General features: G+C 37.6%; 4 protein-coding genes across 5 annotated transcripts; 1 reads left to right on the plus strand and 3 right to left on the minus strand.

Moving 5' to 3' along the window:
• Nucleotides 1-1,867: 1,867 nt before the first annotated feature.
• On the plus strand, nucleotides 1,868-7,186 carry LOC149379617 (defective in cullin neddylation protein). The gene is made up of 11 exons (XM_089603530.1): nucleotides 1,868-2,098; nucleotides 3,087-3,148; nucleotides 3,313-3,449; nucleotides 4,324-4,382; nucleotides 4,746-4,769; nucleotides 5,067-5,149; nucleotides 5,253-5,317; nucleotides 5,487-5,536; nucleotides 5,799-5,900; nucleotides 6,405-6,464; nucleotides 6,791-7,186. Exons 1-11 carry the CDS (start codon nucleotides 2,096-2,098, stop codon nucleotides 6,923-6,925), a joined length of 780 nt encoding a protein of 259 aa, XP_089459656.1. The 5' UTR covers nucleotides 1,868-2,095; the 3' UTR covers nucleotides 6,926-7,186.
• A 494-nt stretch (nucleotides 7,187-7,680) lies between these two features.
• On the minus strand, nucleotides 7,681-11,480 carry LOC149379618 (transglycosylase). 2 transcript variants are annotated; one of them, XM_089603426.1, is made up of 13 exons: nucleotides 11,400-11,480; nucleotides 10,729-10,932; nucleotides 10,596-10,646; nucleotides 10,352-10,482; nucleotides 10,162-10,278; nucleotides 9,932-10,051; nucleotides 9,737-9,849; nucleotides 9,046-9,215; nucleotides 8,874-8,927; nucleotides 8,665-8,774; nucleotides 8,397-8,510; nucleotides 8,193-8,318; nucleotides 7,681-8,077 (listed from the first exon to the last, which is right to left on the minus strand). In XM_089603426.1, exons 2-13 carry the CDS (start codon nucleotides 10,903-10,905, stop codon nucleotides 8,050-8,052), a joined length of 1,311 nt encoding a protein of 436 aa, XP_089459552.1. In that variant the 5' UTR covers nucleotides 10,906-10,932; nucleotides 11,400-11,480; the 3' UTR covers nucleotides 7,681-8,049. The 2 variants fall into 2 exon arrangements, with proteins under 2 accessions (XP_089459552.1, XP_089459551.1); XM_089603425.1 differs by having other exon boundaries at nucleotides 8,175-8,318; nucleotides 11,400-11,479.
• Nucleotides 11,481-12,546: 1,066 nt separating this feature from the next.
• Nucleotides 12,547-17,639, minus strand: LOC149379619 (uncharacterized). Its single transcript, XM_089604040.1, has 7 exons — nucleotides 17,214-17,639; nucleotides 15,454-16,251; nucleotides 15,042-15,238; nucleotides 14,337-14,941; nucleotides 14,215-14,228; nucleotides 13,032-14,156; nucleotides 12,547-12,941 (listed from the first exon to the last, which is right to left on the minus strand). The coding sequence occupies exons 1-7, from the start codon at nucleotides 17,626-17,628 to the stop codon at nucleotides 12,547-12,549; spliced, it is 3,549 nt and encodes a 1,182-aa protein (XP_089460166.1). The 5' UTR covers nucleotides 17,629-17,639.
• A 1,358-nt stretch (nucleotides 17,640-18,997) lies between these two features.
• Nucleotides 18,998-21,107, minus strand: LOC149379620 (putative LRR receptor-like serine/threonine-protein kinase At3g47570). Its single transcript, XM_089603379.1, has 2 exons — nucleotides 19,492-21,107; nucleotides 18,998-19,392 (listed from the first exon to the last, which is right to left on the minus strand). The coding sequence occupies exons 1-2, from the start codon at nucleotides 21,032-21,034 to the stop codon at nucleotides 19,043-19,045; spliced, it is 1,893 nt and encodes a 630-aa protein (XP_089459505.1). The 5' UTR covers nucleotides 21,035-21,107; the 3' UTR covers nucleotides 18,998-19,042.
• Nucleotides 21,108-22,960: the final 1,853 nt, after the last annotated feature.

Genomic DNA, 22,960 nt, shown 5'->3' on the forward strand with positions numbered 1-22,960 from the left:
TGAAAGCTTAAAATATGTTCAACAAGCAAAAAGTGGAGTAAATAAGTAAAAAACAATAAATAAAAGAGATAGAGTTTAGAGTGAACAAATGGAGGTGATGAGGATGATGGAGGTTGTCACTTCTCCCTCTTCTTCTTCACTCCCAAGCTCAAGAGCAAAATGGGTGTCAAACCCTAGCTTTCTCTCTCTCACTTTCTCTCTCTAAAGTTTCAAAAACCAAAACAAAAGTGTTCTATTCTAAAGCTTCCCCTTTTCCTCTTTGAATAAGTGTATATGAGGGTTTAGGAAAGGTTTTCGGAGCAAATAAGGACCCTTGGATGAGATCCAAGGGCCAAAAATGATCTAAAAGACGAGCTCCAAAAAGTGCTGAAAAAGCAACTGGCGCGGTGCGCCACATAACGGCGCGGTGCGCCACTCGTGAATTTTCTGAAGGCGCGGTGCGCCACATAACGGCGCGGCGCGCCACTCGTGAAATTCTGAAGGCGCGCCGCGCTTCTCTTGCGCGTTGCCCGCTCGAGCTCTCGGTGTAAATTTTGGCACCAGGGTGCGGCGCGCCATGTTTTAGGCGCGGCGCGCCTCTCGAGAAACGTTGACTCCATTGACCGTCGTTGACCGTCGTTGACTTTTGTTGACTTGACTTCAAATGACCATAACTTGCTCGATTTAGCTCCGATTCAGCCCGTTTTCGCACCACAACCTTCTCATACTCTCTCAAACCTGAAAATGCAATTAAAAGTACAAAATAATATCAAAAACATTAAGAACAAGCTTCGATTCTTATCTAAGAGTCATAGATAAGTGTGAATGAATCTCACTTATCAATATACTAAATTTATACATGAAAATTACATATTAAAACTATATTAATATTACAAACAATATATGAAGAAGAAAAAAAGTTGAGAAAAAAAATAGTTTTTACTAAAATTATATATGAAAAAATTAGAAACTTTATAATAAAAATAAATATATGAGAATATTGTCTGAGAATGAAAGCGAAGAGATTATATGAGAATATTATAAGGAAATAATGTGAATGAAGTCGATATTTATAGAAGAAGAAAAAAAAAGGTTAAAAAAATAAAAAAATAAAACAACAACTGAAATCAACAGAAACAACAAAATGAATAATTCATTTCATGCGCTGGAAGAAAATTTCTATTCCTCTACACTGGCCAGAAAGAAAGGAATTCCTCTCTATTTGATAACACAAGTTGACAACCCTGAACACATTCGCTTAATCAGAGTTAAGCATATGGTCCCCAACTGCCCCACTTCTTAATTACAAGTTCAAAACTACATGCTATGTGTTATTTTATTTCATATTAAGTAATTCTATTCTTTTTAAAATGAGTGTTATAGTTATATAGTTATTTGCTTATAGCGTTTTGTAAATTTTTTATAAATAATTAATTCAATTTATTTACGGAGCTAAAAAAAAAACTCAAAATATACGGGAATGTTTTTGAGTATTTTTGTCTTTTTGAATGCCGTAAATAAGTTGAGGTGACTATTTACAAAAAAATATAAAATGTTGACTATCTAGCAATTCTTAGATTATCGGTTGTCATTTGACTAATTTTTTGTTTCAAAATTGACTTTGGTGTATTACTAGTGAATTTTTTCAAAGACATTAGTGGATTGAAATATGTTTGCGTACAATAAAATATGATTTTCTGAAAATTAATACAACAAGTTGAAATATTATAGTGGCTCTGGCTCTAGAGTCTAGGCGAGTTGAATAAATGAACTACTATATGGTAAAGAAATGAACTACTATATGGTAAAGAAATGAACTAAATACTAAAGACAAATCTAATTATAATCACAAAAAAATAAAAAATAAAAGAGAATAGAGAGACAAAAACACTTAATAAGGCCAACCTAGCCCGACATGGACATTTTCACAGACCGAGAATTGTGAAGCCAAAGCCAAGGCCAGAGTGTTTCAGTGGTTGTCTGAGAAGAGAGAAAGAGAAACCGTAAATCCAAAACCCTAGCTTTCTCTCTCAAGTCAAGAACCACTTTCGCTCTCGCTCTTTTTCTCTCGGGATTGAGAAATTCGCCTCGCTCTTTTCCTCAACAGCCAGCGAAGATGGTAAAATTCCTTTTGCTCCGTGTTTGATTTTGGATTAATCGTTTCGGAGTTTATTGTGCTTTCGTTCTTCTTTTCTTGTTTTGGAATTCACTGCTTGTGTTTCATTTTGTTAATCTTCGTGACTAGGTTTCAGTTTTTGAATGGAAATTTATTTGTACCCGATCTATGAAGCTGAAAACTGATTGTCATATTCGTCAATTGATTCTGTGAAATTTTCAAGGGTTGGAAGATATGAATATTTTCTTCTTAATCGGTTAAGTGTTTATAGCGATAGAAGAAATGAAATATCTCTTTCGTTACCTCTGTTTGTTTATTTATTTATTTTTCTAGAGAATAAAGAAATGGATTTATACTTGCCAGTTAAAAATCTAACACACAGCTTATTGGTTGGACGAGAGTTTATATATTTTATTCATGCCCTTATGAACTATGTTCATATATTTAGTAAGATTTATAGGTTTTTTCAAACTCCCAAATAAAGAACTCTAGATATGATACGATGTGTACACTTCTTGAAAGTGAAAACTTGGAAGTTGTGTGTAAATAGTCATTGAGACCTGTCTATATTAGTTCCTGCTTGTATAAATTATGCTTACGAATCTTTTCATCAAGCTCGATTCTCTGTTTCATAAAATCTATCTGAAGGGAAGTTACAAAAACAGCATCCACCATGAAATGTTTACTTCCGCAGCGTTTTGCTATACAATTTTGTTCTGTGGAATGAATCAAGGTGTTCGGTTTGACCATATTAATTTGTCTTCCGGTTGAGTTCGTTCGTGATTGTGTTCTTACACTTATTGTATTGTCCCTTTTAGATTTGCCATCCTCTTCAATGTATCTTTTGCCTCGTTCCTCTTAGCACTTCCTTCAGTTTTCTATAAAAAGAAGGCTATCCATTTTTTATTCTTTTGTAATCGATTTCATTGAGTTGATCGGTTAATGTTCCTTTTCCCTTCCTCTTTATATGATTATTTTGTGTTATTTACAGCACAAGTTTGGGAGGGGTCACCGTGACAAAGTCCAGCAATTCATGATGATAACTGGTTCCAGGTAACTTATAGTAAATCTTAATAAATTTCCTCTGACTGTTGCATATTCTTTTTAATTAAGGATATAAGTTAACTTTACCGTCTATTGTTTCCTAGCTTATGACTGAATTTTCTGTAAATTTTAATTTAATGTTTGAATTGTGCTGGAATATTTCTATTTTGCAGTGAAAAACTTGCCCTGCAGGCTTTGAAGACCAGTGATTGGCATCTTGAAGGCGCATTTGATGTATTCTACAGCCAACCCCAGACTAAGTCATTTACTGATTCTAGACACTTGGAGGAGCTTTACATGAGATATAAAGGCATGGTTGAAATTCGCATTACTCCTAAATTCCTTCATGGCATAAAGACACATTTTTGCAGTGTTGGGTATTCTCGGGCTTTTTGACGCTGTAACCTTTAGATTAGTTGTATAAAGTTTGAATTCTTGATGGTATGTTTTGTGTTGCGAGTTTTCGATCTGATGGATATCATACTATTTGTCAGACATGAATATCCTTGCTAGATGTTTATGAAGGATTTGTTTTTCGATTTAGTAATTCAATTCCACCCTAAAAGAAACTTAAGTGTTGTCAACATGCGTGCTCTTTTCTCTTCTTTCCTTTCTCTCATGTTCGGTTCTATGAAACGAAAGAGGTATTTTAGAGCCTCAATCGAAAGCTGTTGTGAAATAGAGCTTATGATTCTAATACCATATAAGGGCTTGTTCTCTCATCATCTAAGCTTTTGAGTTGTTTTTTTTTATTTTTTATTTATTTATTTTTTTTTGCTGAGCTGTGAAGATGTATTTGCTCGCTCAAGTCTTAGGTCAAATCCCTCTGGGCTCCCTTCTGGTTAATGACGTCAACAAGTGTTCAACTTTGTCCTTTTGAAACAAATTTTACCTGATTATTTCTCTTATTTTAATTTCCTGTATGTTTTGTTTTGTTTATTTTGTGTTCTCTATAATCTAAAGTACCTCGTGTTTTTAGCTGTATGAATTTTTCGATGATGGTCAAAAGTTTCAGTTTATGGCTAAATAAGTTAGTCAACAGCGAACAATCGTAAAAAGAATTTGTCTGTAGTTAGATTTTATCTTTTTATTTTTTTATTATTTTTTTTATTTTGTCACTTTTCTCATTTCTTGATGTGAGAATGTAAATGGGTTTATAAAACTCAACTTGTTTGTTATTGCAGATCAGTATAGTGATATGATACTCGCTGATGGTATCACGCTCCTTTGCAACGACCTTCAGGTAAATCTTTCTGATAGCTATAAATCTTTCCGTTAAAATCTACAATAAATTTAAGTTTTCATCCGAGTTTCTATCATGCTTTTTTTCCAGAAGTTCATGAGAAGCAGCCTAGATCTTGTTCTTTCATGTTTTATATTTTGTGCTTTTATACTTCAGAGATTTCAGTCTCATCTAATTTTGATTAAAAAAAAAAGGATTAACAATTATACTGGAACTAATGTCTGTTAATGAATATTGCACAATTTACATTAGTCAAAATGATCAATGTAATGTTTTTGTCAAGTCTTTCCCATATCAAGAAGTTTGACTTATACTGCCATTATCTTTTCTTTTATAACATTGTCTCATTTTTGTTCTGTACAGGTGGATCCTCAAGATATAGTTATGGTATGTGTTCTTACCATATGGACCTCATTTCTCAGTTTCTTAGTTTCGTTTTGCCTCCAAATTTGCAAATCTGTTTTATTACTGATTGGCTTTGGAAATGAGACGGATGAGAAACTTACTGCTTGAACATGTATACAGGCTAAGTATCTTTGGTTTAAAATGCAGTGACTTATGGAGCCAGTTTTTTATTTCTAGTTGGCTAACACATGAATGCGTATAAGCTGTATATGATCCAATCTATTTTATTTGCTAATTTTATGTTTTTTTTTTTGCCTTGATATGTTGGTTGTAAAACAGTTGGTTGTTTCATGGCATATGAAGGCTGCCACGATGTGTGAATTCTCCAAGCAAGAATTTGTAGGAGGATTGCAAGCACTAGGGTCAGTGTCAAGTGTTGGATGTATTGTTTTTATTAACAAGTAAACATGGTTATTATTATCGTTTTATTTTTTATTTTCCATGTTTTAAATGTGCTAATGACAGGATAGATACTTTGGAAAAGTTTCGCGAAAGAATACCATTTATGCGCACCGAGTTGAATGATGAACGTACGTGTGATATATCTTCCATTGTCGTATTTGCTGAATATGCATACTATGTTTGGATATAAGTTATAATGTTATATAACTAAGCAAGTAAAGCTCAAGTATTTTTGTTTTTAAAATAACTTTATGTACAAGCCGCCCTTTGATGAAGTGTAGTCTACATTCCTTTCAGAAAAATTCCGAGAGATATACAACTTTGCTTTTGGCTGGGCGAAAGAAAAGGTACCATATGTTTAAACCACCAGTTATTTTTTGCTTAGCTCAAGATGGAAGTTTCAATTTATTCTGGATATGATTTTCGAATTCTTTCTGATATACTTGATGTTCGGGCGATTTTCATAACTAGATACCAAATTAACTGAATCGTGCACGCATAAACTCATGTTTTTTGTTGCATGGCCTCTCTCTTTGCTGACGATCTTGTAGCTCATGAAGTATCTTTGAGTGATTCATCACTAATTTGTGTTATTAAATCTTTGATCAGGGTCAAAAGCCTTTAGCTTTGGATACTGCCATTGGGATGTGGCAATTGCTATTTGCTGAAAAGCAGTGGCCACTTGTTGATCACTGGTGCCAGTTTTTACAGGTAACCATGACGTGAAACTGCTCTCATTCCAGTTAGATTGTTTCAAGTTTGCTAGAAGATTCATGATTGTTCTTTATTTCCTATATTTTCACATCAAAGGCGATTAAAATAGCTGTCTATTGTCAACATGCATATAGAGCCAATTGTGTGGGTTTTAGCTGTTAAAGCATGGACCTTTGTGACTCCATAATAGTTGTAGCTCCTATGATTTTATAGTTTATGGTTGAGATTCTGTTATTAATTTGGAGAACTCTCATTCATATGGATTCGATAATTATCACAAAGATTTTGTTGACGTCAAGGTGATACCATGAAACCTCCCGATTTACATTTTCACTACGATAAACACTTGACTTGTAATATTATCCATCTCACCATTTGTAGCAGTTTGGAAATGCACTGAAAAAGACTCTGTCCCGCTTAAAGGATTCCTACTCGTGTTTTTATTATCCATTTTTTGGTTTCTTTTGATTTTCTTAGTAAAACTAATCGTCTAAATTTCAGGCTCGGCATAATAAAGGCATATCAAGGGACACGTGGTCTCAACTGTTGGAGTTTGCGAGGGTATGTTGTGATGAATAATATAACCTTCTGTCTGTTTCAAGATGATTTTCATGGAAAATGGAGCTGTGTGTTTAAACCCTTATAACTAAATCATCGATAGTCGTGCAATATGAACCTTTTATTAGTTAAGAGAAGAAAATGGTAGAAACTTAAAATTCTGTTTGCTGGGGCTTATTTTCTTGGGATAGATATACAAGTTCTGGCTTATAATTCGAAGGTGACCTTTTCTCTCGCTCTTGTTGAGTTAGTCTGCTTCCGGTTTAAAATTGAATGCAATGCCTCTCACTTTCAAAATTTGAAAAGCTGAGTTTTGTGTGTGGATTCAGATGGTGGATCCATCGCTTTCGAATTACGACGCAGCAGGTGCTTGGCCTTATCTGATTGACGAGTTTGTGGAGTACTTAAGCGAGAACGGCTTAGTCCAAGATGATCCCATGACTGATTTAAACCTCAAACGATGATTCATCTATTGGTTGCCGACAAAGCTAGAAAGCGATTTATCATTCTTCGCCACTGTGGGTCATGTTCTTCTGGCTTTTACATTGAACTCAGATTGCTTATTATAATAAGACAGATTTGAAAAGTTTAAAACAGAAAATGAAGGAAAAAGAGAGGAAAAGATGTTTAGAGTGTGTGTATGTTGACAATTGTTTTATGGTAATTTGATAAATGAGATAATTGGCATGGGAAAATCAAAATAATAATTTCTTTATGTTCACATCTTTTTGGAACAGGACAGAACTGAATTCAGTTATGTTCCGGCCCGATAACGGTTTCGGAATTTTGTTCCGATACTATTCACGGGATTTCATTCCATCGTTCTTGAGATTTTTTTTTATACTGGAGTTATATTTTAGTTTAATTTTTTTTTATTAATAGTTTATATATATGAACAGTACCTAAATTAACGGAAATGGAGTGTACCCGTCCAATTTGGCTAGAATTTGGGTAATTTTTATTTATTTATTTATATTTTATTATTTTATGAAAAAACGAACTTTATTCAACCAGAGGTAAAGCAATTTGGCTAGAATTTGGGTATTGTTTGGACTAGAATATTTACTGGAATAATTCATGTAAAATACGGCTAGCACTTTGTGGGGTGTGGAGTATCATTTGCCGTGTGGTCTAAGTAAACTCTTTCCCTCTTTGATTATACAAAGAAACTTCCCAGAAAAAAAAAAAAGATTATACAAAGAAGCAGTATAATTAAAGATGTAAAAATCAAGATGAGATACATTCCTTGATTTATTCCTTTTGACACCTCAGACGAAATTACTAAATTGAAAGGGAAAATAATTGAGTGAGCAGAGACATCACCAATTTTCTCTCAACCTCTATAGTTTTAGAGAAAATACACTCAACGTTGTATTTCCTCCCAAGGCACTTTAAAGCTAGTTGTATAATTTTCTCCGCAAGAACAAGAAGAAAACAAAACTCAGAAATATCTGCAATATTCCAAAAATACAGCTCTTACAACATCATGTGTGCATTTTATTTGGCTTTGTATATAATATGCGAGCCGTTAAAAATCAGCGCTCACAAGGACACCATGAGAGATCACTTTCACAAAGGCTGTCTGAGCTCACATTATACAACACCCTCCTTGTTCCCTGGACAGAAAAATCACACGCGTCACAAACCAAACCAAAACATAAATTACACGAAAAAAGAAAAAAAGAAATTAATAGCTGAAAGATGTATCGGTACAGATTATCTTCTTCGTACTTCTTCGCGTCCTTGTAATGACCCAAAGCTTCCTCAAACTTGAGCCACATCGGTCCCGTCTCCTGAAAATTCACATTCTTCGGACCCACAATGTAGGCCTGAACTATGAACTGTGGAGTTCTTTCCCTGCCACAATCAATCTCAAGTTTTAAAAAGAAAAGAAATAGAGAAGCGATATTTTCGACATGTTCGTGTTATATATACCTCCCTTCAAACTCCGATAACCAAATGAAATACGCGGCGCCGAAGTACATGGACACGAATGGCTTGGTTAGGTCATCGGCGCTTTCGATCTTATAAGCCCTGAAACCCAATTCCCTGAGAAATACAAAGAACAGGTTTTTTCCCGATGCCTTTCAGAGTTTTTCTACATCGAACAAGATTACGACATTCAAAGCAAACTATATTTATAGCCTTTGTTTTCAAGCCATGTTACTTATGGGGTACTTGTTTGTGAAGCTTCTTGACATACATGTAAAGCCACATCGCGATTGAAAAGTCAATGCCCATTATCCCTGGACGTGGACCGACTCCGTAGACGAATCGCAAGCTAACAACTTCGGCTAGAGCACACAGAATCGCCTGAGGAAATAAACGAAAAAGTACGACAATTGAAATGCCGTTTAGTTTTTGTCTCTCGTGTTTAAGGAAAGAAGGGAGAACAATAAAGGATTTTCTTACAGGTTTTAGTCCCTTTGAATCGAAGTGCTTGTTTAGTATGATTTCCGCAACTGCCTGAAAGAAGTAAATAAATCATTTGCAAACAAAATTATTAGTGAATTTTGAGAACATCATACATAATCATATTTTATAGTCCATGGAATGAAAATATGATGTATTGATGAGAACATACCTTGAGTTCTACCCGAGAAAGATAGGGTCTCTTTTTCTCATCGTTGGAGAATCGGACTTTTCCTTTCCTCTCTTCGGATTTGCTCCACTCCTTTACGACTTCAGGATTATCCCACATCTCTTCCATGTCCTCCGCAGAAGCTCGGTGGTCCCAATATGTGTATGAATCATCTGAACATCATTGTTTGGTGATGGTAAGAAAAATAATTCCCTATAATTTACCTCTTGTATCCATATATTTACTGTCTGTAACTTGAGACAGAACGAGTAAAATGGTAACAGATCAGATGGCCATTCTTTACCGTCGTTGAATGAAAGATTGCAAGATAGGATTTAAGAGTTTTTTGACTGTTGGATCTTTCAGTATATTTCTTAGGTGTCAAGTAAGCATTGTATTTGTATTCCTTAATGTGTTTATAAATAGAGGACGTGTGAGTTAAGGGTTAAGAGTTAAGATGATAAAAACATTTTAGGAATCCAGCAAAGAAGAGCTTAAAAACATAGAAGAGAAGGCACGAGAGAATCGGGGTCAACTCTGTGTTCTTCCATTTTTTTTTTTCTCGTGTTTGTTTCTTTTTGGTTAGATCAGGTTAACTTGCGTAGCAAGAAACAGATTCTTGACACGTGGAACCAGTTAATTTGATCATATTTCTTCCCGTAGATGCTTGAGAGAGAGAGAGAGAGAGAACAACTTGGAGTATGCGAAGAAGGCATGGACGGCTCAGATTGTGCGGTTGCCACTGAAACCTCGCTCGGCGATGACATGGACACCTCGCTCGGAGATGAAACATCATCAAACAATTTTCTGCAAAAAAAAAAGAAAAAAAACTAAAAAAATTCAGCTATTCCAACAATTAATAAATAAACCTAAAAGAAACAGCTATTACCTCGACGGCAAGGTTTCTTTGACTGAAAGATATCGCTGCCAATATTGCATCGTCGATTTGTGTCTCGCCTTTTTCGTGCCGCCTCTATACGCTCTAACCACAAACTCCTCACTTCTTTCACTACCCAAAAAAATAGAAAAAAAAATGTAAAAAAAGAAAAAGAAAAAGAAAAAGAAAAAAAAGAGAGAGCATAAAAGAAGAAAGCTTAAGAGATTTCGAAAAAAACTCACATATCTTCGAAGTTTGACAACCAAATAAGATAAGCAGCGCCGAAATATATGTTCACAAAAGGCCTGAACAGATGATCCGAATTCCCTTCCACTACATATGCCCGGTATTTCATCTCACTGAAAAATTAAATATCAATTTTGTTATGAATCTACAAAAACTCTTAACTCCACAACACTTGTATATAAATACCTGTAGAGCCACTCGGCGGTTTTCGGGAAAAGTTGCATAATTCCGACGGTTGTGTCCTTTGACTTACGGTCATACCGCGTGGCAAGTGGTCTTCTGTCACTCTCGAGTTCAGCGATAGCGCAGATCATGTTCTGCAACATTAATTTATTAGAGATAAAAAAAAACATGTGTACTGATTTTCACAGAGGTTTGACAAGCCTGAAATCGGAAAAAATTATAAAAAAAAAAAAACAAAAAAACGTACCGGGCAGATTTTAGAACCAAAATGCCTGCAGATTAAAATATCAACCACAGCCTGAAAATAAAATTCCAAAAAAGAGTATAAATCAACCAATAAAAAAAAAAATCGAGACTTTGATGGTGGATATTATTATTACCTTCATCTCGGTCTGAGTGAGATAAGCTTGTCCGTCGGGATCGCGGGAGAGATGAACTTTCTGTCCACGTGTCTCTCCCGCGTCTAACCATTCTGCGCTTACTTCCGGAACTTTCCACATCGCTTCCATGTCCTTGGGATCGATGCAGTCGTCCCAATATTTGAAGCTTTCAGACATTCTCTGAATAGCGCTTGCTTGAATTACCTTTAACCAATAACAAAGAGAGAAAAAAAAATTGGGTATTAGATTATTTTACATTTCCAAAGCTCAAACTGAATGAAAGTACGAAACTTTTTTTTTTCTTTCTTTTTCCAATGAATTGCACGAATATGATATACCAGAAATATTTAGGAAAAGCATGATGAACTAATCTTCTCAAATATTGCCAGTTTAAAATCTTCCAAAAAATGGGTGAATTCTAATCAAATTCTACGAAAACCACGATTCATGTGTCAAAACTGTAAAAAGAACATTTAGCGAATCTGCAGATTTTATATGGACAATCTCAAAAAAAAAAAAAAAAAAAAAAAAAAAAACGTAACTAGTTCCCACATTTCAAGTTTTAGAAGCATGAAATCGAAAACAACAAATAAAACCCCATAACACAAACAAAATCTTATACATAAGAAAGAGACAGAAATGATATTATGAACGCGAGAAGGGTTTCTTACCGAGAGAGAGACGTCGTTGACGGAGAAGAGAAGTCTCTCTCCTCTCTCAGGCCTGATTATAGCTCATATGAAACAGAAACAGAGAGAGAGAGAGAGAGAGAGAGAGAGAGAGTTTTCCGGAGAGCTTTGGTAATAAAACCAATGGAAAGACCAAATTCGTTGGTTACGTATGTTTTCTTTTCACACGCAGACACTTGGCTTGCCATGCTGTCTTTTTTACTCTTTAATAGTGCAATAAAAATAATTTTTTTTTTCCAAAGCCAACAATACTTTACATGTAGATTTTAATTTGATTATATATATTTGGGGTGTAATGAGTTGTTTTTTTTTCCCCCGGTAAACATATAATTTCCGGTACTGTACATATAGGAAAAATAAAAGACAGAAATATGTTTGCACTTATTTAGACTATCTAATTAATGACGTTTATTAATGCTAAATATACGCGTTACGATCTCAGCTGATTACTAATACAGAGACATTTTGTGTGATGTCCAAACTTGATACATGAATCATTTTAAGATGATGATATGTGTTTAAGACGTAATTACATTTCCACTTTATTAAAAAGGTCTTTATCCTTTTTACACAGATCATGCAAAATATGTGACGACTAAATAAATAATTATTTTTGCTTAAAAAAAAAATCGTCCACGTTTGAATAAACTCCCAGAGAGGAAAAGACCATAACTGCCGGTAAGATTAGCCCCTACAGAGAGGAAAAAATCAGAAATTAAGGGAAAGTCGTCGTGACTGAGAGAAAATTGTTTTTTCTTCTTCTTCTTTTGGGTTAAGAAAACAAAGAGTTTTCAAGAATATTCTGACTTTTCTGTTCAAAAAAATACCCGACTTTTACCAGGAACAATAAAATTCTAAAAAAAAAAACCTTTTTAATTGATTGCAACAAACTTTAACATTTTTTTGGGAATATCTCCGGCGAGCATTCTCTTTCTCTAATAGTACGTGCAGTTTTTTTTTTTTTTTTTTTTTTAAACCAAATTAACACCGATTTGGAAGAATCGCCAGAGTAGTAATCACCACAAAATTAAGAATATTATCATGATAAAGTAATATCTTAATTACAAACTATACGTTCAGAACAAAAAAAAAAATGTTTTTGTACTATAATATCCAGAAACCTAGTGTTTCATTTCATCAACGTTTGATGATCATATGTATCATGATTTGAGTATCCGATTCGGTCGACAATGTAAGCATTTCTGAGACCTTGTAGCTCCCTGGTCACATCTCCGATGCTCATTCTTTGGCCCGGCGAATCCTCCGAACAAGCGATCCCAATCTCAAGCACCGAAGTCAAACACTTCTCGGAAACTCCATCGTCGTCATCAACCTCGTGTTGAATAGCTTTGTCCATCACTTGCATAGCTTTTTCCGGCAAAGCCGAGCGAACGAAGGAGCGGAGATTGAAGTCATCTCTGAACATCTCGTCCGTCGGTCTCTTTCCGGTGAACAACTCCAACAGAAGCATCCCATAGCTGTACACGTCCCCGCTTTTTGATGCCTTGCCACCCATTGCGTACTCTGCCACGTGTAATAAACGTTTGATAATATTAATTTTGAGCTATGAAGAGAGAGAGAGAGAGAGAGAGAGAGAGAGATTAATTTGTGTACCTGGAGCAGCATAGCCAATGGTTCCTTTGATTCCCGATGTTATGCCTTGAGAGACTCCTTCAGTACTACTCAGCCTCGCCAATCCAAAATCACACACCCGAGCCGTCATTTCTTCGTCCAAAAGGACATTGCTAGGCTTTAGATCGCAGTGAATGACAGGCTCGTCGCAATCCTCATGTAGATACTCTATAGCTAGTGCCACGTCAACACCGATATTCAGTCTCTGGATCATGTTCAGACCCGTCTCCGAGGGGTCTGATCTGTGAAGCCACTCGTCCAAGCTTCCGTTCGACATGTGCTCGAAAACCAAAGCCTTGAAGTCATCGCCCTTGTGGTCAACGCTCGAGCAACACGTCAGCACTTTGACCAAGTTCCGGTGCTTCACGTTCCTCAACGCCTCGCACTCCGCCAAGAAGCTCTTCTCCGCTCCTTTTCGCCCGAGGTTGAGTACTTTTATGGCCACTGGGGTTTTGATCCCGTCGAGATTCCCTTTGTACACCGATCCAAAACTTCCGGCTCCGATCAAGTTTCCCGGCGAGAATCCATTGGTGGCCTCGTAGAGCATCTTGTACGACACCTTCGACAGAAACCTTATTCCTTCCTCTTCGCTGTCGGGTTTTTTCCGAGGTAATCTTCTCCTTAGATACAAGAGAGTCAAGATCGAGAATATAAGGAAAATTACAGCCAAACAGACAGCAATTACGATAACTCTGGGAGACTTTCCGCGGTGTGAATCTCCGGCGGCTGTCTGACACCTTGGAAGCTTAAATTCCAACATACCACCACAGAGCCTGGTGTTTCCGCTCAATGACAACACGGAGGCGTTACGAAACACGTTTCCGTTTGGCAATTCTCCTTCGAGATCGTTGAACGATAAGTTAAAGGATATCAAGACAGTGAGTTTCACTAAATCGGTCGGGATTTTTCCAGACAAGTTGTTTCTAGAAAGATCCAAATATTGAAGGGCCTGCAGAGAAGCCAAATTCTGAGGCAATCTTCCTTGGAACGAATTTCCTTGTAGGAAGAGGTATTCGAGGCTTTCACAATCCCCGATCGTCCCTGGAATTTCTCCGGCCAAATCGTTCTCCGAGAGGTCGATATCTGTCGTCTGCCTCAACCTTCCTACTATAAGTGTATGAGAAAAGTTGTAATTGTTTTATTAATCAACCTTCCTTATATATACAGAGTAAATGGTAACTAACCAGTAGAGAGATATATGAAAATACATCAGTAATTATCTCAAGCACTACGTTAGTGGTGAGAAATACAAGGAAGACCAATTCAAAATAAAGGACTAAGTAATACTAGACGTTATTCTTATCATTCCCCCGCAACTTGATCGGCCGTCGGGAAAGATCAAGCTTGGAGACTAGTGTGTTAAAGCGAGGTCGAAGTAGCGGTTTTGTCAAAACATCAGCAAGCTGATCGTCGGTGGAGACGAAGGAAACCCGTAGTGTGCCACGTTGTACTTGTTCACGGACAAAGTGGTATGCCAAAGCGATGTGTTTCATCCGAGAGTGAAATACAGGATTGGAACTTAAGCTCGTTGCCCCCAAATTATCACAGTACACCACTGGGACCGAGTTTGGCTTATGGCCAAGCTCATCAAACAGATTTAGAACCCACATGAGCTCTGCTGCCGTATCCGCCAATGCTTTATATTCAGCCTCGGTAGAAGACCGAGCAACCGACCGTTGTTTTCTTGAACTCCATGAAATTGGCGCACCACCAAGGTATAACAGATAACCAGTTGTTGAAACATAGTCGTCTTTGTCGCCTGCCCAGTCGGCGTCGGAGTAAGCATGAAGCCCAAGGGGCGTTGAGGCAGAGATGTTGATACCATGATGAATTGTGCCAGCTAGGTAGCGTAGGAGTCGCTTCAACGCATGCCAATGAGAGGTTGCTGGCTGCTGCATAAACTGCGACAACTTATTGACGGAAAATGCAATATCGGGTCGCGTGAGGCCGAGGTACTGCAGGCTGCCGACAAGGGTACGATAGTCTGCCGACAGGGGGCTGAGACATGTAAACTTCTTCGTGAATTTCTCCGGCCAAATCGTTCTCCGAGAGGTCGATATCTGTCGTCTGCCTCAACCTTCCTACTTCGCTCGGTAATTTCCCAAAAAGCGAGTTGTGGGAAAAGTAGACTGAGATCAGGGACTTGATGCTGAAGACTTCTCTTGGGACTTCTCCGGAGAGGTTGTTGTCTGACAGGTCGAGAAATTGCAGGCTTTGGCAGTCTCCGATGCTCGAGGGAATGTCTCCCCGAGCTTGTTGTGTTGCAGAGAGAGCGCAAAGACTTGAGTGAGATTTCCAATTGAGGTTGGGATATTCCTGGTGAACGCGTTCGAGTCCAGAACCAAAACCCCCAGGCTCTTAAGCTTCGTCAAGGAAGCTGGAATTTCTCCCGTGAATTGATTACCTGTCATGCTAACCACGACCAAGTTTGGCAGGTTTTCGAACTTTACGTGATCGATTCTTCCGGATAATCGATTACGAGCGAGGTCAATATGAGTCATTTGGATTGACAAATTGGATATAGATATTGGAAAAATGCCGCTGAAGTTGTTCGAACTCAAGAACAACTCTTTCAGGTTGCTGCAATTCGTAAGAGACTCGATGAAATCCAAGCTAGGTTCCGTGGAACGACCTCCGAGCTCGTTATCGTTCAAGAGAAGCCTTTCGAGAAACGAGAGTTTCCCGAGGCTGGCCGGAACTTTTCCCGCGAATTCGTTAGCGGAAACATCTATTTGCCAAAGCTGAGAAGAGTTGGACAAGGAGGCCGGAATCTCGCCGGAGAACCTGTTTCCGCCGATGTAAAACTTGACGAGGTTTGGGAGTTTTAGAACCGGAATCTCTCCATGGAAACGGTTGTCTGTGAATGTGAGGCTAGTCAGAGAGGAAGAGTTATAGAAGGAGAGAGGGATTGTACCGTATAGATTATTAACCCCGACAGAGAAAACACCGAGGCTTCTCAGTCTCCCTATCTCCTCGGGAATAGTCCCGGTTAAATTATTGAATGATAAGTAAATTGCGCTAAGTGACGACATGTTTCCGATGAAATTTGGGATGCCTCCGGAGAGGCCATTTGACTCGAGGTTGAGTGCCTCGAGCTTTGTCAGAGCCCGAAGCTCCAGTGGGATCGTTCCGCTCAGATTGTTTCGTCCCAACATCAGGCTTTCAAGCTCAGAGTAGCCACTCAAATTTCTCGGGATTTTGCCTACACAAAGAAACAAATGTCGACACTCAATATTAATATGTTTTTGGCGGGGCTAAAATATTTAAAAAGCAAAAAGAAATTGAACTTAGAGAAATTGTCCCATTTGCCACAAATTTCATAACATTTTCCCACTTTTCACCAAAAGACTAATTTGCTCCAAAAATGCCACCATCTATGTCAACAATGTTGACATCTATGTTTGCTCTTCAGTATTAGATGTCAACATTGTTGACATAGATGTCTACATTGTTGACATAGATGGTGGCATTTTGGGAAAAATTAGCATTTTGGTGGAAAGTGGGAAGATGTTATAAAATTTGGAGAAATTTCCCCATTTGCCACCAATTTCATAACATTTTCTCACTTTCCACCAAAAGACTAATTTTTCCAAAAATGCCACCGAGATGTCAACATTGTTGACATCTCATAGTGAAAGACAAAAATAGATGTCAACATTGTTGACATAGATGGTGGTATTTTGGGAAAAATTAGTCTTTTGGTGGAAAGTGGGAAAATGTTATGAAATTGGTGACAAATGGGACAATTTCTCTAAAATTTGTGACAAATTAGACAATTTCTCAATTTTAAAACATAGCCACCAAAAACACACAAAAAATCAAGATTTCTAAAATAACCTTAGCATTGTTAACCTAATTCTTATGTGCATATTTGATTTAAAAAAAAAAAAAAAAATTGAATGGTGTGTACGAATTTTTTTGGAGGAGGGTGGGGTGTTAATAAAAAAATTATATAATTTTGGACTAAAAATAAAATATAAAAATAATTATTTAAATACTTATAATACCTTATCCAAGAGTAAGAGAGTAATGATGTTAACATAAAAGTATGAACACTTACACGTCGGATACGTTTATGATGTTTTCTTTGTATATGAAAAAAAAACAATAATTAAAGTGACAAAAACAAATTATTACGAGAGGACCAAGGTCCTCGGTCCCTACCTTCGAAGAGGTTAATGGCGAGGCGGAGGTGTTTGAGCTGAGAAATCCGGCCGAGCTCCGGCGGAATTCGGCCGGAGAAGCTGTTGTTTGTGAGGTCGAGGACCCACAGAGCCGACAGGTTTCCCAGGAAAGGTGACACGTGTCCTCTCAGTGCGTGGTCCGCCAAGTCCAACGCCGTCGCTCTTGTCCCGGTGCACCGAACGCCACGCCATTCGCAGAAGTGGACAGAGTCGTTCCACGACCCCAAAATGCCACGTGGATCGTCGGATATGGAGGCCTTGAATTCGAGCAGAGCAAACCTATCCGTTTCGTTTCCTAAGATCGCGCCGGCGATGGAGCTTCGAAGAATGATTAATAATATTGGGAGCAGAGGCAAAAGAGTGAGCGGCGAACTTGATTTGTGAGATATCTTCATCAGTTTTTCAAAGGGGTGGATGGAATAATAAAGGCAAAGATCGATTATAGTGTCGCTATAAGCTTTAGTTTTAGAGCTTCGAAGAATGATTAATAATATTGGGAGCAGAGGCAAAAGATTGAGCGGAGAACTTGATTTGTGAGATATCTTCATCAGTTTTTCAAAGGGGTGGATGGAATAATGAAGGCAAAGATCGATTATAGTGTCGCTATAAGCTTTAGTTTTAGTAGGGTCTTATGTAATACATAAAATATATATGGCTTTGAGCGCCTTCATTTAATATTACACAACAGGACTTTCTATGTGTCTTGACTTTAGATGTACATATGTCGGCTCACATTATTGGACACTATTGTAAATTTAGTTTAACAGTACTCTTGTAACATCATTTGTAGTAAATTGCGATTACATAAGACATATTTGGCCAAAAATGTGCGAATAAATTTGAGTATCATTTTATTTATTTTCAACGTCTGTCTTAGACCATAGGTTGTATGTTGACAGATTCTTGTTCTAGAGACGGAGAACACAAGGCAACCTAAGAAAAATTCAAAATGAAGAAGAATGACCTCCGAAAAAATAAGAGTATTTATAATCATCAATCGACGCCTAATAATGAAGCGTGTCAAGGAAGCTTTTTGATCCAACGGTTGAGGCGAAAGGTCATCTTGAAATAAATGCTAGAATCGATATTTGAAACGTTGCCTGTTTTCTATATAGACCGATATGGCACAAAGATATGCCTCCACATATACCGACAAGAAAAATCAATAAAAATGTGAAGTGTGATTTAACTGAAAATCATACAAATTAAAGTTCATCAGCATTTTTACAATAAGAAACTGAAAAACTCTTGTTACTCTCCAATCTTCTTTTAGCATACCGGATGTATATATACTAAGTATTAACCCAACACGCATGAGAATGACAAACCGCGTACCTTTTGAGAAGCGAGATACCGCATGATATTTCAAACCTTGCATTTTGCAGCAAAACGAAAGATAATTGCCACACCCGGGTACCAATACAATTTAGAATAACCCTCGAAAGGACCAAAAACAAGGTTAAAACCTGAATTTACACTTTTCTATATGTCCTTACATAAAGGACTCTTCTAGAACACACATAAACTACTAATTATGAAAAGAGAACAAGCAACTGCCGAGTTGCATAAAAAGACCATAGCCAACAAGTATTATTTAGGTACTCATACTAATAAATAAAAAAAGACTCACATATAACACCTACTAGGATTGAAGCGTGTGGTACAATTTCGGGTACAAATGGGTTAAAATATGTGATACAATAATATGCGGTACAATTGTATGCTACTAATCAGTGGAGTCTTTTTCCATGATTTTTTCAGGGCTCTGGGTGTTTTCATCATCATATATTATTTGACTTTTCAATTTGGTCAACCACAATAAGCATCTCTAAGACGTTGCAACTCTCTTGTCACATCTCGGATGCTCATTCTTTGGCTCGGCGAATCTTCTGTACAAGCGATTCCGATCTCAAGCACCGAATCCAAACACCTCACGGCTACTCCATTGCCATCGTGGTGATTACGTGTCGTGATATTCATGGCTTTGTCCACCACTTGCATGACTCCTTCAGTCAACGCTGACTGAACGAAGGAGCGGAGATTGAAATTGTCTCTGAACATTTCGTCTGTCGGTCTTTTTCCGGTGAACAACTCCAATAGAAGCACCCCATAGCTGTACATGTCCCCACTTTTTGACGCCTTGCCACCCATTGCGTACTCTGCCACGTGAAACAAACATTTGATCATATTAATTTTGAGCTATGAAAAAGAGAGAGAGAGAGAGAGAGAGAGAGAGAGAGAGAGATTAATTTGTGTACCTGGAGCAGCATAGCCAATGGTTCCTTTGATTCCCGAAGTTATGCCTTGAGAGACTCCTTCAGTACTAATCAGCCTAGCCAATCCAAAATCACACACCCGAGCCATCATTTCTTCGTCCAAAAGGACATTGCTAGGCTTCAGATCGCAGTGAATGACAGGCTCGTCGCATTCCTCGTGGAGGTACTCTATAGCCAGTGCCACGTCAACACCGATATTCAGTCTCTGGATCATGTTCAGACCCGCCTCCGATGGCTCTGATCTGTAAAGCCACACGTCCAAGCTTCCGTTCGACATGTGCTCGAAAACCAAAGCCTTGAAGTCATCGCCCTTGTGGTCAACGCTCGAGCAACACGTCAGCACTTTGACCAAGTTTCGGTGCTTCACGTTCCTCAATGCCTCGCACTCCGCTAAGAAGCTCTTCTCGGCTCCTTTTCGCCCAAGGTTGAGTACTTTTACCGCCACCGGGGTTTCGTTCCCTTCGAGATTCCCTTTGTACACCGATCCGAAACTCCCAGCTCCGATCAAGTTTCCCGGCGAGAATCCATTGGTGGCCTCGTAGAGCATCTGGTACGACACCTTTGCAAGGAATCCTATTCCTTCCTCTTCGTTGATGGGTTTTCTCCTTGAGAATCTTCTTCTTACGTACAAGAGAGCGAAGATCAAGAGTATAAGGAAAATTACAACTAAACATACCACTATTAAGATCATTCTGAGAGAATTTTTGCGGTGTGAATCTTTTGCAGCGATCCAACACTTTGGAAGCTTAAACTCTGATGCGCCGCCGCAGAGATTGGCGTTTCCGATAATCGACAACACTGTAGAATTTCGAAACACGCTTCCATTCGGTAGTTCTCCTTCAAGATTGTTGAACGATAAGTTAAAGGAAGTCAAGACAGTTAGTTTTTCTAAATCGATAGGGATTACACCGGACAAGTTGTTTCTAGAAAGATCCAAGTACTGAAGAGCTTGAAGGGATGCCAAATTTGGCGGCAATCTTCCTTGGAACGAGTTGCCTTGTAGGAAGAGGTATTCGAGGCTCTCGCAATCCCCGATCGTCCCAGGGATTTCTCCGGACAAATCATTCTCTGAGAAGTCCAAATCAGTCGCCTGCTTCAAGTTTCCCACTTCGCCCGGTAATTCGCCACTCAACGAGTTTTGGGATACGTTGACCGAGATCATAGACTTGATGTTAAAGATTTCTCGTGGGATTTCTCCAGTGAGGTTGTTGTCAAACAAAATGAGGAGTTGAAGCCTCCGACAGCCTCCGATGCTTAAGGGAATGTCTCCTTCGAGTCTGTTTTGTTGCAGAGAGAGCTCAAACACCTCAGTGAGGTTTCCGATCGAGGATGGGATTTTTCCGGTGAACTCGTTTGATCCTAGAGACAAAATCCTCAGGTTCAGTAGCTTCGTCAAGGAAGCTGGAATTTTGCCGCTGAGATTATTATATTCCATGGCCAACACATTCAAGTTTGGTAGCTTTTCGAACTCTATGTGATCAATTCTTCCAGATAATCGATTCGCTCCAAGATAGATGCGATTCATTTGGGTCGACAAATTGGCTATAGATCTTGGCAAAACCCCGCTGAACTTGTTCGAAGTCAATGACAACACATTCAACTTGCTGCAATTCGCTAGTGACTCGATGAAATCCAAATTGTGACCTGCTAGCATGTTAGTTTCCACCAAAAGTTCCGTGAGATCCCGTAGTTTCCCGAGACTTGTGGGAACTTGTCCCACAAATTTGTTATCACTAACCTCTAAGTGTACAAGCTGGGAAGAGTTGGATAGTGAGGTCGGGATCTCACCGGAGAATTTGTTGCCGCCGACGTAAAACTCGACGAGATTAGGGAGATTTAGAACCGGAATTTCTCCGTGGAAATGGTTGTCTGTGAGTGTGAGGCTGGTCAAAGTGGACGAGTTGTAGAAGGCGAAATGAAATGTGCCGTACAGATCATTAGTCCCGGCCGAAAAAACAGTGAGGTTTTTCAATTTTCCTATCTCCGCGGGAATAGTCCCGGTCAGATAGTTGGACCCCAAGTAAATTTCTTGAAGCAACGACGTATTTCTGAAGAATACCGGGATGCCTCCGGTGAAACCATTTGATTCAATGCTGAATAACTCGAGCTTCGTCAGAGAGCGAAGCTCCGGTGGGATTGTCCCACTCAGATTGTTTCCTCCCATGGACAAGAATCTGAGCTCCAAGCAGCGACTCAAGTTCAATGGGATTGGACCTGCAAGAAGTAATGGCGCCAAAAACTTGAGAATAATTATTTGTAAACAAATTTAAAAAGGTTAGGCTAAGTAAATTCCAAAAATAAACTACAGATATGTTATAAATAAGTTTTTGACCTTGTTCACTAAAATTTGTAGAAGCAACTCTTTGAAACGGTTTGCCCTTAGAATTTAATTTGAAGAAGAGATTATTTGAGATATGTCATAATTTGATGTCTAAATGGCCATATATCTATACCTCTCCTAATAAAATAATAAATCTAACTCTTGTATTTGTTGTTTATAGTTAGACTTCTTATTTTATTACACTAACTAATAATTAAGGGGAAATTTCACATATACCTCATTTGAACATGATGATTCTTTGGATATCTCGAATTTTCAAACATTTTATAAATACCTCATTTTATTTTGTTTTGATATAATATCATTGATATTTTTTATTGAGTATAGCGAGCTAGATCAGTAGGATCGCTGAGCTGTACTAGCAAACGTCCAGGATTGCGCAATAGTGTGTTAGTCAGAGTTAGTTATGAGCCAACGGCTGAGATTGAGTTGTACATGTAATATATATATATATATATATATATATATATATATATATATACAGTGACGGATCTAGATAATTCATTCAGTGGGGGCACAAATAAGATTATATGTGTATCATTGATTTACAATTTTTCAAAATTCAAAATTAAGGTAAAAGAAATCATGTAAACAATTAACACTTAATTATTTTTAAAAACTAAGAAAGAAAAGAAAATTTTAAATGAAGACTTTATGTAAAAATGAAAAAATAACATTTTAATATCTAGAGTATATAACTAATAATATATAACATTATTAGTAACATATGTATTTTAATTCTTTTGTAATGTATGTTACATTTATAAACTTCAAAATATTTCATATTATTATAAAATAAATTAAAATAACAAATCAGAGCAGGGAACTTTGTTTCATAAAATAAAGAAAAATATTAAATCATCATATTCGAATTTTGAAGTGTAGCAATATATTAAGAGTATGAGTTCTAAGATTCTTAAATTCCCAACATAAATATATGTAGAATAATCTATTACTTTTTAATTAAACTATAAAATTGAAAAGTACTTGAGTTTAGAATTTATTGAAAAATATGATCATTACGTTCATATTCTATCATCCATGAGGAAAAAAAAATTAAAGCAAAATAAGCTAAAGTTGAGAATGGATCCCAGGTCAAAGGGATCTAGT

Source organism: Urtica dioica, chromosome 12 (genome assembly GCF_054948205.1).
Source record: "Urtica dioica subsp. dioica isolate 48M chromosome 12, U.dioica_male_clone48M_v1_H2, whole genome shotgun sequence".
Classification (NCBI taxonomy): Eukaryota; Viridiplantae; Streptophyta; class Magnoliopsida; order Rosales; family Urticaceae; genus Urtica; species Urtica dioica.

Coding starts and splice junctions, on each gene's coding strand:
- LOC149379617 (XM_089603530.1), top strand. Junction 3,450..4,323: donor GCTTTACATGAGATATAAAG/GCATGGTTGAAA, acceptor TTGTTATTGCAG/ATCAGTATAGTGATATGATA. Junction 4,770..5,066: donor ATCCTCAAGATATAGTTATG/GTATGTGTTCTT, acceptor GTTGTAAAACAG/TTGGTTGTTTCATGGCATAT.
- LOC149379618 (XM_089603425.1), bottom strand. CDS start 10,905: ATGTCTGAAAGCTTCAAATATTGGGACGACTGCATCGATCCCAAGGAC. Junction 10,483..10,595: donor TTGGTTCTAAAATCTGCCCG/GTACGTTTTTTT, acceptor TTAATGTTGCAG/AACATGATCTGCGCTATCGC. Junction 8,078..8,174: donor AAGTACGAAGAAGATAATCT/GTACCGATACAT, acceptor TTTTCTGTCCAG/GGAACAAGGAGGGTGTTGTA.
- LOC149379619 (XM_089604040.1), bottom strand. CDS start 17,628: ATGAAGATATCTCACAAATCAAGTTCGCCGCTCACTCTTTTGCCTCTG. Junction 16,252..17,213: donor CGCCATTAACCTCTTCGAAG/GTAGGGACCGAG, acceptor TTCTTTGTGTAG/GCAAAATCCCGAGAAATTTG. Junction 14,942..15,041: donor TTTACATGTCTCAGCCCCCT/GTCGGCAGACTA, acceptor CAGTTTATGCAG/CAGCCAGCAACCTCTCATTG.
- LOC149379620 (XM_089603379.1), bottom strand. CDS start 21,034: ATGAATCGCATCTATCTTGGAGCGAATCGATTATCTGGAAGAATTGAT. Junction 19,393..19,491: donor CATTGGCTATGCTGCTCCAG/GTACACAAATTA, acceptor TTCACGTGGCAG/AGTACGCAATGGGTGGCAAG.